Source organism: Malus domestica, chromosome 03 (genome assembly GCF_042453785.1).
Source record: "Malus domestica chromosome 03, GDT2T_hap1".
Taxonomy (NCBI): domain Eukaryota; kingdom Viridiplantae; phylum Streptophyta; class Magnoliopsida; order Rosales; family Rosaceae; genus Malus; species Malus domestica.
The window spans coordinates 12,530,334-12,545,345 of record NC_091663.1 but is presented as its reverse complement, the minus strand read 5'-3'; the positions used below and the strand labels follow the sequence as shown (position 1 = coordinate 12,545,345).

The 15,012-nt window shown below is 37.1% G+C and overlaps 1 protein-coding gene across 3 annotated transcripts; it reads right to left on the bottom strand.

The window, feature by feature from the left end:
- Window positions 1-318: 318 nt before the first annotated feature.
- On the bottom strand, window positions 319-13,498 carry LOC139194435 (protein argonaute 5-like). Of its 3 annotated transcripts, none has more exons than XR_011579262.1 (22): window positions 12,924-13,498; window positions 10,486-10,703; window positions 10,182-10,331; window positions 9,948-10,081; window positions 4,960-5,069; window positions 4,496-4,596; window positions 4,106-4,241; window positions 3,886-4,002; window positions 3,692-3,802; window positions 3,508-3,579; window positions 3,101-3,220; window positions 2,845-3,016; window positions 2,651-2,772; window positions 2,389-2,526; window positions 2,169-2,311; window positions 2,003-2,065; window positions 1,862-1,925; window positions 1,658-1,792; window positions 1,503-1,576; window positions 1,254-1,348; window positions 1,077-1,108; window positions 319-987 (listed from the first exon to the last, which is right to left on the bottom strand). XR_011579262.1 is itself a non-coding variant. In XM_070819000.1 (22 exons), the coding sequence occupies exons 1-22, from the start codon at window positions 13,374-13,376 to the stop codon at window positions 803-805; spliced, it is 2,937 nt and encodes a 978-aa protein (XP_070675101.1). In that variant the 5' UTR covers window positions 13,377-13,498; the 3' UTR covers window positions 319-802. The 3 variants fall into 3 exon arrangements, 2 of the variants coding, with proteins under 2 accessions (XP_070675101.1, XP_070675102.1); XM_070819000.1 differs by having other exon boundaries at window positions 1,658-1,784; XM_070819001.1 differs by having other exon boundaries at window positions 1,658-1,784; window positions 2,657-2,772.
- Between the last annotated feature and the right edge of the window lie 1,514 nt (window positions 13,499-15,012).

Sequence of the window (15,012 nt, the reverse complement as noted above, 5' to 3'; positions counted from 1 at the left end):
CTTGCCCGAATCTTCTTTATTTGTACTTATATAAAGTAGATCTGTTATTTATGCATCATTCATTAGATCCCATGCTATTTTCAAACACTTTTGTTCAAGTCTCATCTTTGGTTAATCTTGACAAAGTTCATTAATCTGGTTTCTTTGTTGTTCACTTAAACTGGTAACTAAACAAATAACTGGAAAGGTCTTGAACTCCCCTTACTTGGACATACATATTTATGAGATAAAAGTCCTTGCTTACAAGGCAAGAAAAGGACTTTATACAGATTTAACCCATCTATAAACAATCTGATCAAACTAAGAAGTCGAAATAACTTATGGCACAAGTAATTGACCTATTTACATAACTGACAAGACAATATGTTATACAAAGATAACAGTGACACGCTCAGACTCGTATTAGCTTTGATTGTGAGCCTCAAGGCCTAACAAAGATTACAAAGGCACCACTCAAACTAATAACAAACTTCTATTGCAGTACACCAAGTTACAAACCTTGCCTAACATGCAAGACCCAAGGAAGTTGTGCAACGGACGGATTTAGCCCGAACACAAGAGTTACGGACCGACCTACAAAACTAGTTTCATAAGCCTCCCTAGGACACAAAACTAGTTTCATAAGCCCCCCATAGGACACAAAACTACCATCACGGATAAGATTAGAGTCTTGTACAACTTTAGTTCATACAACCTAGACAAAACACGACTGCTAGAAACTAACCGGCACCAGTGACAAAACGGACCTTGACAAAACACGACTATTAACACCACCAGTGACAAAACGGACCTCAAGACTGATTCAGCAGTAGAACATGACTTCCTTCACATTTTCCTTGATCTCTGAAAAGGCACGGAACGTCACACCACCAGCACCCCTGGCACCCCCAGCCGTAGATCCGGTACTAGAACCTCCATCAGAATACTCGCCCTTAATGTAGTATCTTCCACGGAAGGCAGCCAAATGAGCATAGTATGCAGGAGGAACTGCATGAAAGAACGGAAACATCGGTGGTGCAATCAGGAAAAAGCATAATTTCTGAAAACATATATACAAATCCAACTCAAATACGTACCAATGGAAACTGAACGAGTGCACCTTGCATACCTGAAAATTCACATGCCAAACGATTAGAAGTTAGCAAACAAAATGTTATCAAACGATTAGAAGTTAGCAAACAAAATGTTATCTTCAAATTGGCATCGTACAAGTGCAAAAGCCAGAGAAAGAATTGAAATTATTGTCTGCTTACGTATAGCATAGGTTGTTCGTTAGCATTTGCAAGGCATCAGGGGTGAATTTGTTCTCATCAAATAAGACATGGTAATGTGCAGGCCTACTAGTTCCCTACGCGAACAGAAGATAACAATCCAAACTTTAGCACAACAAAAAATGGTATCATATTTAGCAGTGAATAGAACATATACATCCTCAGAAGAGGGCAATGAAACTACCGCTAAAAACGGAATTGGCACATATAAATCCACAACACAAATAGTACCCGAATGCCAGCATGACTGTTGAGATAGAAGTCAAACTCCGTCGGATGACAAATCTGGGTGTCAATGACAGTGCCTAGACAACATAAAGTGAGAGTTAATGCACAAAACGGAAAAGAATCAAATTAATATATCTCAATGCATCTAAATTTGTAACCTGGTTGAATATTGCCACTCTGATCAGTCTTCCGATGATCAGTAGGGAATAGGCGAGTATGATGCCTTCTCTGCACCACAACAAAAGTAACTGGTGGTAGATATCCCTCCTGAAGCGATTGACAAGCCTGAAAATCTAGTAACACACATTAGATAAAGTCGCTTGTCTTATAAAATAATTCTAGAATTCAAGTAGTCAGCATACCTTTCTTATAGAATCCATTTCATACAGCAGAAGTTGACTAAATTGCCCTTCACAAACTCCATCTCTGTCAAACAAACATCAAAGCAAATATTAGCGGAGTGTTGTGTAATTTTCCTTGACCACAGAACAAACAATTATTACCTGAAGTAGATAATTCTCTCTGGTTTTAGGCCAGTTGCTTGTCGAAATGCTATTAAATGCTCCCTAGCATAATGAAAATAATCATGTTAAGAAAATACACTCACAACTATTATCTATAAAAAAAATAGAAACAATAACAAAAGAAGGTGCATGTTGACCCAATTACCTCATCATTCCTCCAGCAACCAGACCTCTGCTAGGGTCCTGTTTAATACTATAAAGATCTTGGATTATTTCTTCACGGTGAGCCTGTGCAGAAACAATTCCTCGGTACTTAGTGACCTCTGGCCAATCCATGGACGCCACCACCTGAAAGTATAAATTAACAGGTTAGCACATTATGCATTTTAATTAAAATGAAATCAAAATAGAAGACAGAAACTTACAGCTGCAACTGACGGACGGTTGCAATTCCATGATTGCGGATGGGTAACATCCGCACCAAAGATGATTGTGGGAATGTCACTAACCAGAGGAATCCTTCTTTGAATGGCGTCTGTTAGAACAGTGTTCCTTCCACCAACCTACAACAGTTTTAAATGTTGTCTCAATATTTCAATGCTAATAGAAGACAGCAAGTTATGTGAGAGACAATACATAAAGAACAAACGCAATAAGTAATGTGACAGACAATACAAAAAAAGGAACCTTCACATTTATCTTGAGTGACAAATTTTCTAGGTATTGTTTTCTGAGCTTTGATGCTGCCCTAGGCCGACAGCACTGAGATACAATTCCTAACTCAGTTTCACATATTCGTTTTATCATACCTGAAAGCATTTCATATGTCAGATTTTAAACATGATTTTCTTGAAATACAATGTTTTTAGATTGCTACTCACCATATGATCCAGGGACATCAGGCAAAATGATAATTAACAACTGAAGAGGCTTTCCCTTATGTCCACTTTCTTCAAGTTTCTTCCTAGACATCTTATGGATATCTCTTAGCACCCTCTCTATTTGCCCAGGATGAGCTGATTGATGAGGAATTAAAGGTTGCGGATGGAAATGCTACGAAGATAAACAATTTGGTTAGGAAAAGAACAAAAACAATTCAATGCAAAAAGAGGAGAGAGTTAAGAAAGGGAGTCGTACCACTCCCTTGCTGTTGCACATGTTGACCAAATCATCACAAAATCGGAAGTTAAAACTTGGGTCCAATCGGGAGAGATTGACACATGCCCAGAAATCTACTCGACCACCATTAACCATTTTCTACAGAACCAGAATAAATTAAAAATAATCAGAAATCAAATTTCTAACAAGAAAAATGTTTTAATTTTGGTGCTGCATCACATATCACAAAAGCAGTAAAAGACAGTATTTTAAATTGTTTACAAATCCATAATAAATATGAACAAGTGAAGTTACTGGCTGCAAAGACTCTTACATTGCAAAAATCTTGTGTAACTAACCTCAAAACACATCAAAGATTTCAAATTTATGCAATGGAATTCAACATACACAGATCCATCTAAACAAATGAAAAACCAATACCATACCTTGTTGATCATATTCCAATGCCCCATTCGTGGATTTTCAGACTTCTCACGACCAGCGTCATGGTATTTCAGCTGTTGTCATCAATTCAAACACCAGCAAAGAAAACAAGATGAATAAAAGAACAGTTGAGATGAATAAAAGAACACTTGCACTATTCAAACGAGTTTGGAAACAAATAATTACCGTAGGTGGCGGCAGAACACGAGCATTAACTAAAGCCATATCTTCTTTTATTTTCATTCCAAATTCCCGCTGGATAAGCTCATCCTTATTGTAACCATTGTATTTAACCATCTGCACTGATGCGGAAACAAGATGAAAGCCATCTGGATTAGAAAAAGAGTTCCATTGATTGAAAGATGAAATCACATTCAGACCTGGTTTATACTTAGCTCCCTGTCTCCAGGGCGTTGACAAGTTAATCTCAGAAGAGCTGTTACTTGTCTCTCATTCAGCTTCCTAGTGTACCTCTGCCGAGCAACAATGGAACAAAGCTGCCAAAAAGGTAAATAAGTAAATTATCTCCTCAAGCAAGCTACCGTACTTAAAACAGAAACATGCTAGGAAATAAAATGGTTAAGAAGTCAAGAAAGGAACCTCCATAGGCAAATAAACAGGGTTTGAATCACTCCCAGATTGAAGCGCAGGCATTGCCACATCCCATAGCACAATATTGTACCTCTCACGATAATACTGTACTACTGAAGTTCTAGTTTTATCGTCCAGAGTGAACCTAAAACGCATAGATGGATAATAAGTTATGAATGTTCTATTACCATTGAACACCGTTGTAACTCAATTTGATTTTCTTTCCATATTTACCCTTTATGATGTATGACATTGCAAATTCAATCAAAATAGTTCAATCGAAAATAAGATAATGAGCATGAAAATTCCAGTTCTACATTTCAAGCGAATCAAGTACCACAACAATCTATATACATATAAACAAGACATAAGCGTAAATGTAAAGATTACAAGACTCACGCTAACTTGCTCAACGGTTCCACTGAGACCCCGGTGATTTTATAAGATATATTCTGACGATAAGAAATTGCTACATGGACCCCCTTTAAGGCCTTTTTCACCTATAAGTAACAGAATGCCAATCAGTTTTGTTCAAGACAAATATTTTTAAGTAACCATTTGTGGACAAACATAAGTAAATACGTAGAACTCTGAATAATTTAGTCTGTGTGGACATCTACACCCGATCCAAAGGAAGTGAATCCAAAAGGAACAAGTCAATTCAAAATAAAAGCAAATGATTACACGCTACGCAGCTTCAAAATCAAATGAGTATAAATACTAACAAATCTACATAAATATAACCTGTAACTAGTATATAATATAACTTGTACTTTCGTTGTATTTTATTCATATAGCTTTACTTTTAGATGAGTAGCCTAACAAAACCGCATGAAACAAATCGAAATATAAATGGAGAATACCTTCAAACGATCACAATTAGGCAAAGGCCTTGACAGTTCTCTGTAGTTCAAAAGTTTTTTCACAAACTCAGTTACAAGAATAGGTTCATAAAATGCTTTGGCAGTGACATCTGCAAATATATGAATAAAAAATGTTAGTCACAACCATAGTTGCCAGATACAGAGAGCAGTTCGAGTTTGCAGTTCGGTTCGGGTATGGAATTTGCTAGTAACCTATAATACTCTTCGCCAGAGATAGGCATAGACATTACGATATTTAATTTGGTTTGTTCTACATTCGTTAAACAATGTAAATTGGTTTGATTGTAAAAATATTTATAACCATACATTTTACAATTATATGTTATAGTTATTATTTATTGTAAGCAATTATAGTGAGTGGGTCACATGGAAGCACAGCGCCACACCAACAAGAAATTTTTCAGGGTTCTGGGTACGAATGACAGTAGGTGTTCCAATGAAAACAAACATGCAGCTTTTCCTATTTTAATTAAATTACAGTCATAAAAATCTATAACAGTGGGCCCCGAAAACTGGGAAAGATAAACTCCGTCAGACTCTTCATCTTTGTAGTCTAAAAGAGGAGAAAAGGCATCCAAAAAATTGGTCTTATCTAGTTTTGAAATCACTGTTCTAAAAAAGCCTGACTAGCCCTCCATCCCTGATTAATCCCTTTGCGTTTAAAAATTAATAAAATGGGCCTAGACTTGCTTAGGCGCCCGTCTAAATCCGCCTACACATCCACTTAGATCACAACTCTCAATTATACAGAAGATAAATAACTTTCATTTTGCCTTTCTTTAATAAATTATAAGAGACTTGTTGAATACTTGGATGAACACTCATTATGTTCTGATTCCCCATGTTTATAATATGTTCTAATACTTTTTAATCTATATGTCATTCTATTTTTCAATTTTTGTATCCCGATACAATTTTATATTTTTTTAAATATAAACAAATACTTATTTATACGATATATAATAATAAGTTTACTTAAATCTGATTAGTCCTCCTAAGCCCCAAGCTGCCGTCTAACTAGCGCCTAGTGTCTTTTACAGCTTTGTTTGAAATAAAGTCATCCAGATTGCTTGCCATGTGCAATGGCCTACTCCTCCATCGTTAATTTCCCAGTCGACAATAGGTTCTTTGTGATTTGTTATTCTTTTATGTGTATTTCTGGGGTTTTATTTTCTTCTTCTGGATTTTTATATTCTGATTTCATGAAGCCAAAGCAAGGAGTATTGAATGATTTATGCTTGAGAAAAAAAAATGCATCGCAGTGGATTGGCACTGATTTCATCAAATTTCTCAACGGAGTTAAACAATTTTCAATTCTCATTGAAATCCGGTAGAAATTAACCTTCTCTAATTTCTTTACTTTGGATTAAATATATTTCTTTGAAAACCAAATGGCCCAAAGAACACAGCCAAAACAACTGTACAATACAAAGAAACTAAAACCTGGAGTAATTGTTCATAAAATGCAGTACTAGATTGGTGTCTCCAAAGGAGGGCAAGGAAGGTCAGCGGAACGAAGGACGAGGACCAAAGATAATTACGTTGAATGGTTCAGATCATTGATATCACGCTATAATATTTTCAGTTAACTGATATATGAGTCGATACTATATAATTTCTAAACACTTCATAAACTTTGATCGATATTTTCACCAACTGTAAAAATTTGAACATGATATCAACGATCTGAACCTTTTATCTTTATGCATGCTAAAACATCATGTTTTAAAATAAAATAAAAAATCTGAAAAAACGAAAATCGGATCAAAAGAATAATGAGTGTTTGTAAACGATAATCGACGATAAAATACAATTTTTGTGTTTATGGATTATGATGTCGAATTTCGGAGTTGACCCTCCACAAAAGTTGTAGAGCTTGTTAGTACAAGCGTTTATATATATATATATATATATATTACATTTTTCACACTTGTACATTAATTTTGCACTCAAACAAAAAACACTATTCATGAGGTTTGAAGGGTGTTAAAAATCCAAACACTATTCATTAATTTTTACATTTTCTAATTTGCTTTGGCATGAAAATAATCAAATTACATTAAAAATTCATAATAATTAGTTTACAAGTGTGAAAAATGTGAAACAATTTGCACACGCTCATGACTGCATCCTTTCTGCTTTGACAATGGGTACATTGTCATTTGAATTTTTAAAACCCTCGTAAACAGTGTTTTTAATGTGGAGTTGAAAATGTGTAATAATTTATAATAATTAATTTATAAATGCAGAAAATGTGAAAAAAAAATTGTTAACACTCATGATCAAGTCCTCTACACTTTGACGATGGTTACATCGTCGTTTAGACTTTTAGGGCGTGTTTGTTTGGCCTCGTTAAGTTTCATTGGACTAGACTGGATTAGATATTGGTGTAAGCATGTGTTTGTTATAGGCAGGACTAAGTTTAATGGGACAAAGGAGGACTCGCCTCGACTAAGTTCCTCACTAGGAGGTCTTAGCGAGACCACCCAAAAACAATATGGATTCTGAGTCCCCTCTCCCTCGTTTGCAAGCAGTGAACCCAGTCATTCTCCTTCGTGCATGAGCAGAAGCTGCAACCCCATTCTCTAATGACCAAAGCAAAGACAACTCTCGCAGATCTCCACTGTCTCGCAAACACAACGCCGATTTAGGGTCTTCCACCATCTGAGTTGGCCCGAACACGACAAAGACGAATCTTTTGCTATCTTGGACCACACGCACATCGCTATCTTGGACCACACGCACATCGCTATCTCAACCTCACAAATGCCTAAATTTTCACCCTTACCTAACACCTGCTTCCATTGATTCTCCCCTACCAATCGCGCTTCATCGCAAGATTTTAGCGAACCGTGATCTGAATTTGTGCGACAGATAAGGTGAGCAGTTAGTAGGAATTGGGAATTTTGAAAGGTGTTTGGTTGGTGAGAAAATTAATAGAGAAAACGAAAATGGAATGGCAATTAGTAGGAATTGGAGATTTTGAAATGTGAATTTATGCAAATGGGAATCTCTACAAATGGGAATGCCATGAAAGCATGGTTGATGAAGGAAAAACAATTTGTGTGTCTAAATTGGAGAGCTTTGTAAAGCATGGTTGATGTAGGCAAAGAGGATTAAGATTTCGAGAGAGAGATAGGAAGTTCTAGAAAGTTAGAAACGAAGGGAAAAAAATAGAATTAATAATAAAATATTAATAGATATCAATTAAATAATATAATTTGAGAGTTTGTTAATAATCCTGCTTCTTAATCCGACACTACACCAAACACTTCACTAAGTCAGTCTAGTTTAGTCTAATCTAAATCAGTCCAACTTACTTCCTAAAGCTAGTCCAGTCCAAGATAGTCTAGTGTAATAAACGCATCCTTAGGGTTTAGGGTTTTAAGAGGCGTTTGTTTGCCCTCACTAAAGTTCATTAGACTGGACAAGACTTGTCCAGTCCCGTGTTTGTTCCCCACACGGACTAGATTGTCAAGTCCCGTGTTTGTTCTCCACAAGGACTAGATTTAATGAGACTAACTCACTCTCGCCTCAACTAAAGCAGGGGCTAGCCAATCTTAGCAAGACCTCCGAAAACCATGGGACTAATTAAGATTGTCTTCTCTCTCGTCCTTGTTATGCTTGACGACCACTCAGTACGACTCCTCGTCATCTCCAACCACTCATTCTGCTAGATCGATCGTTAACTTTCTAATTTGACTCACTCTTTTAGATTTGTTTCACAACCAATTTTCACATAAGATATACCAAATTGAAGCTGGGAGTGAGGGAATTACGATTCTACCTAAATTGAGGCCAAAAGGTGGTCGAAGGTAGTCAAAAAATAGCCTAGAAGTCTCGGCCTATTTGAGTTTCTTCAAATCCATTACAAATTCGAGCATCCAAAGGTCGAATCTAGGTTTAGGAATGGTGAAGAGTTTGTTGGTGGTGCTAACGTCATCCAATTCAACAAGGTTTGATCGAAAAACTCGTCGTAAAACCTACAACTCATCAAGAAAAATAGAGCCATGAGGTTCCGCTCGAATAGTGTAGAGCTAGAGAAAGATAGAAACTGGAATCAAGAAGGAGTTGGATGGGAAAAGAAAGATAGAAGAATGGAATCAAAAGGTCCAACCTGAGGAGGAAGAGAGTGGGACGAAGAACTGAGAAAAAGATGGAGAGAGTGGGACGGAGAACAGAGAAAAAGATGGAGAAAGTGGGATAGAGAAGGGGGAAAGGAGAAAAACATAGGATAATAATGGAATATTAATAATTATGAATTAAATGATACAATGTAAAGTTTGTTAATTATCATGCTTCTTAGTCTGACACTGCACTAAATGTTTTACTTAGTTGGTCCAACATAGTCAATCCAACTTAGTCCCTAAAGCTAGTTCAGTCTAAGATAGTCCGGTGCAACAAGCGCACCTTAGGGTTTAGAGTGTAGAAACTAAGTTAGCGACAAGGAGGTATGTAGATACTAATTTAGTATGATGTTTTTCATTTGATTATTTATTGAAGCAAAATATATTTTATTTACCTATTAACAGGTCGAGTCATATTCGAGTTCGGGTCAGGTCATATTATCCGTACATTTGACTAATTTGACACAACACCATCTATTAAAATATAGGGTCTGTCACAAACACGACAAACAAGACACGATCACCAGGTATACATGGGAGTTGAAGAGAGAAACTTATTTTCTCTCTTCTTTGCTGGAACTAAGAATAGCAGAGAGCAGCTCTGCGTTCTCCTCCCAAGTTCAAAACAAAAAATTTCAAAGGTATGATCTTAATCCTCTGATTTTGCCGAGTTTTGAAAAGTACAATCTTAAACCACCAAAATTACCACCGAATCGATTCATCTGTATCAATTCAGAATTCGAATGCTTTGTCACTGTATTCAGCAACTATGGAAACAAAACTCTTGTTACTTAACTTCATATGATTATTAGAACGTGAAAATTTTGATCAATGCATTACCTATATTGAGTGCAATCCCAAACTGAGTCATCCTTAGACTCTGGTAAAAGCCTCTCCAGCATTCCAGACCCTCAACAAAATCACCTTTCTGCCCAAGCTCACCGTCGAAAAAAGACCTCCCAACAACAGTGTACCTATGATACAAATTACAACAGTCAAAACAGTTATTAGTGAGGAAACAACACATACAAGGAGAAAATCAATCTTATGCCCTTCTACCAAATAGACTTTTACTTTTCAGAAGTTGTGGCCCTAAGAACAACATCCAGAACTTGAAGTACGCCTTGAGGCGACTCATGTTGTTGGCTTCGTAGAAACTGTTGCAGCTGATGCAGGTCGGGTTTGCTAGCCAACTTGAGAGTGACCTTGAACTCTCGGTCCCTCCTGTAGCCAGTCAAATACAAAGAAGAAACCATTAAAAGACCACAAGAAACAACAACAAAGTCTTATCACACTACGTGGGGAAAATATCACAACAAATAAAACCAAACATATTAAAATGAATAAAAAAAGGACATTAAACAGGACAAAAACATACAAAAATGAACCAGCAGCAACAGCCGAACCCTCTCTCTCGGCCAACTTTACCACAAACTCTTTCGAGGCAAATGGTAAGGGCCCTGCTGTATAAATACTTTTCATGCCATCATAAGCTGGGATTCTCTTGCCCAGGTGGGACTCCTTGTAAAGTTTTACGAGCTGCTTAATGACATCTTTGTTGATCTTTTTCGATGCAACTTCAGGGGTAATCGACACCTACAACAACCAAATGAAATCATAAGACACCTCACAACCACATAACCTATTGATGAACACCCACAACAACTTCAGGGGTATTCCTCTTCACTTATAAGTGAAAAGGTCTTAGATTCGATTTTCGCCAAAGACGAATTTGAACCATATTATTGATTGCCCATTGTGAGGCATTCTCTCCCACCTCCTGGGTTTACATACTATCATCTGTTTTAAAAAACGATGGTGGAGTCCATTAACAATTTTGTCCACATCAAAATTTTCCGTTAAAAAGTTATGTGCAGCTCACATGCTATGGACAAAAGTGTCCTTTGATATTATTGACTGCCACAAACAACGACAAATTGCCACATGGTCATGTAATTGATTTTTAAAACTAAAAAAAAGATAAAAGATTAAATTAGAAACAAAAGAAGTGTGCAAATAACAAGATAGAAAAGGAAAACCATTAGTGCTCGCTCCACCCCCATCTATCCTCGCCGTCCCACCCTAAATCCAAACCTGCTTCTTCCCCATGTCCTCCACCAAAATTCAAAACTTCCTTTCTCATCTCCCCCACAACAATAATCTCATTTTTCCCTACAAAATCAAATTAACAGAACAGTTTACTATTATGCAATCAATTAATCCCATGTTCTTTATACAGCCAATTCTTGATCACCTTCTCAATGGTCTGGAGAACACCTTCTTATAGCACATTGACCATTGTTTCGATAGCACTGCACGAATGGGGTTGGTCTGTGGTAATAGCAGAATTGGGGGTGGGTGCCAGAGGTGTTGGCGGGACAAAGGGTGTCCTGTTGGTGACGATGGAACTGAGGTCCAGGGAGAATGCGGCCAAAGAGGGAGGAGGGTGTACAATAAATTTTCTTTTCTCAGTTTTATTTACTTTAATCTTTTAAAATTCCTTTCACATTATTTTTCAGAATAGGATCAATGGGGTGGATAAGACAATTATACCCTTGCTTGTGAGCACCACACGTAAATTTTTAACGAAATTTGAATGAAAATTTTGATTTGGACCAAGATTGTTAACGTACTCCACCACAGGTGTACGATTGATAACATTTTTTCACGAAAATTACTCTATTAGGGACCACGAAAAAAATTTAGCCGTATCAAAATAAATAAAAATATATCAAAACACAATGACAACGCTCATAGTCCAAAGCATCTGAACAGATCAACTCAGAAATATTTTTAAAAAGTGTACAGTAAAATGTAAAAGAAATTTTTGGAGTCACAGATGTTTTGAGGGCACCAAATCATTTTTGGGTCCCAACACGACATTCTGAGTCAAGTTTTCAAAAGGCAATGAAAAGGAAACTGTAAACTTACTACACTCCACATTACTAAAATCTATCTTAAAACACCTCATGTTTTGTTGACTACATCTCATATACTTACTACACTCCACATTACTAAAATTTATCTTAAAACACTCCACATACTTTCCAATATCCTCACACCCCACACTTTCTACATATACCCCAAGCTCTACACTTAAAATCCAAATCCAAATTTCTATGAGGTGTAAAGAGGAAGTGCTTCATCTTCAAACCAATGGTTTAGGGTTTAGGGTTTAGGGTTTATGAAGAAAAAGTTTAACCAAACTCCGTTATTATCAACTTGCGTCTTTCTTTGTGCATCTTTGAGGACTCCACTTTTTCCTCTCATCTGGAATTGTTAGACTTGAGATATGTCAAGTTCAGGGGTTTCTCAAATGGTTTATCATCTATTAAAAAACTCGAATCAAGTACAAAACGAAAATTTTCTCATATTTTTTTTTTCAATTTTTAACTATTTCATTAGTTTCTATCAATTAAGAATTTTAGGGTTTCTCTATTCAATTAACTACAAGGATTTTTGTCCATTTTAAGGGGTTAGTTTTCACTCAACTTCGTGTGTTTCTGTCAATTAGGGATTTTAGATTTCACACACACACACACACTTTGAGAGCTTGAAGAGAAAAAATATGAAAAACAATTTAGGGTGTATCAGAAAATAATTCTATTTTTTAAATTCATATATGGCCTAAATAGTCATTTCATAAAATGATATATGTTATTTAAAAATAAATTATGTAAAATGTATTCAACAATATGATGTGTTAATAAAAAAAATTCAAAAATAAACTGTAAAATGCAGAAAGAACAGATAAACACAGAAAAATAAGATCGAAAAGGAATAACTGCAAAAAGAAAAAAAAGGAAGGAGGCTTACATCGTAGTGATGGAGATCTCTCTCTCTAACCTCCATTAGGAAGTGGTTGGCCCTGACTTGGACCTTCTCGCCGACCTTCCCGTAGCCAGGCCTAGCCGGACACACGGCGGGCTTCGACGACGACGGTGGCGGGGCGGTCAGCATCAGTTTCTGCGCCAACTCACAGATGAGAGGGGCCTGCGCCCAGCTGGAAGACGACTGAGCGGGCGCCAGTCCGCGAGAAACCGGTGTTTGAGCCAACGGTGCCGGCGAGGGAGTTTGAGCCGCAGTCGGAGCGGCAACGACTCCAGGATAACCATGGCTAGGGGCCAATTCGGACTGAAACGACGGTGCAGCACCTGTGTTTCGTACCCAACCACGGCCTCTGTCTCCTCTACCGCCATTAAAAGGCGGGGCGTCCGAGCCGTACGAGGGTTCGGAATGACGGCCTCGGCCTCGGCCGCGTTGAGACATCGCGTCTCTGTGCGCTCTGTATTTGAGAGAGAGAAAGTGAGGTTTTTAGAGAGTGAAAGGAGGAGTGCGCAGAGTGAGAATAGGTGGGAAAAGGGAGGAGCAATTGCTTTAGACTTGCTGATGAAGACTTCGGGGGTTGAAAAGGAAAAGGAAAAGGAAAAGAAAAAGGAAAATGAGTGGAAAGAGAGAGTCTGTTAATTGACTATAAAAAATAAAAAATAAAAAATAAAAAAGAGTGGACAGAGAGGTTCTGTTAATTGACTATTTTGCCCTTCCGTTGTTTTTTCGTACCCCCGTGAAATTAGGGGAATTAATATGGGATCATGCTCGAAGGGGTGTAAAGGGAATTTGGTTTGGGCAAGGGTTTTTTTGGGAGAAGAGACAATTGGTTTGTTACGGGTAATGATGACAATTCAAATCGTTAAACTTGATAAATATGGATAATCACCTGAATAGAATGGATTTGAAAATGAAAATTCAAGCATACTTTAGATATGGAAAAAAATCGAAAACATTATTCTGCCACGTGATAGTTTGGCAAAACACGCAAAACATACCACACAGTTTTGGACTAGTTTGAACTCACTACTTTGTATTTTGGGTGTCCAGACTAAAGAAGCGGAACCATAAATCATCACAGTCAGTCAAAGCATACCAAGTGAATTTTATAACCAGAATGACAAAATTGCTCTTATTGATGGAAAAAGCTCATTATTTAATCTATATCGGGCTAAACAGACTCAGGTGCAGTTTGGGATTGAGGTGATTAAAAAAAAAACTGGGAGTTTTTCTGTGTTTGGTAAACATTCAGCTTTAGCTTTTTTTCACAGTTTTGGGTGAAAAAAAAGCCAAAAATAAGAAGCTGCAAAACCTAGCTTTGAAAAACCGGCTTTTTTTCACATCTGTTTTACATAAAAGTTTAACAAACACTATAATACTGCTTTTTTTATTTCAAAAGCATTTTTAAAAAAGTTTACCAAACACTCTACAGTTTTATTTCACAGCCTCTTATTCTCAAAGCACAGCAGAAGCAGTTTTTTTTTCAAAGCACAGCAATATCAAACCAGCCCTCAATGAACTGTTGCACAAGTATTGAGATACAATTACCTTTAAGCACCCTCTCCATTTGTCCATGATGAGCACATTGAAATGCGGACCTTTCACTAGCGACCGTTGTCATGCTATTTTAGCTGTTGGCATAAATTCAAACATTAGTGAAGATAAGTTCATTAACCAACTAAAATAAAAATAGAAGCAATCAAACAAGTCGCTTAGAGCAAGTCCACGGGGGACTTTTAGGCCGGCACCCAACACAATTGACAGCCCCGCACCAAGCCAATTCCCTCCAACCCAGTAGATAGGACGACACCCACTCCAAGCTAGTTTGCAAGCCAGCCTAAAATGGACTGAGCTATGGGACGGCCCGATTGATGTCATGCTAACGCCTACGTGATGTCACAGGGCATTTAAAATTTTTTTTTTTTTGCGCCAAACACATGCGAAAAGGCCATATTTCAAATCAACTAATATTGGGTTTCTTTTGTGATCCCAAAAAAATTAAGGTTTCTTTCAAGATGAAAGAAAACGGAAACAGAAAAGGAAAATCAAAAGGAAAAAGAAAGAAGAAGGGAAGAAG

What these genes read in the sequence shown, in the direction of transcription:
- LOC139194435 (XM_070819000.1), bottom strand. Translation starts at nt 13,376, where the DNA reads ATGTCTCAACGCGGCCGAGGCCGAGGCCGTCATTCCGAACCCTCGTAC. An exon ending in CACTCAAGATAAATGTGAAG is followed by an intron (nt 2,527 to 2,650) that starts GTTCCTTTTTTT and finishes AAACTGTTGTAG; the next exon opens with GTTGGTGGAAGGAACACTGT. An exon ending in AAATGGATTCTATAAGAAAG is followed by an intron (nt 1,785 to 1,861) that starts GTATGCTGACTA and finishes CTAGATTTTCAG; the next exon opens with GCTTGTCAATCGCTTCAGGA.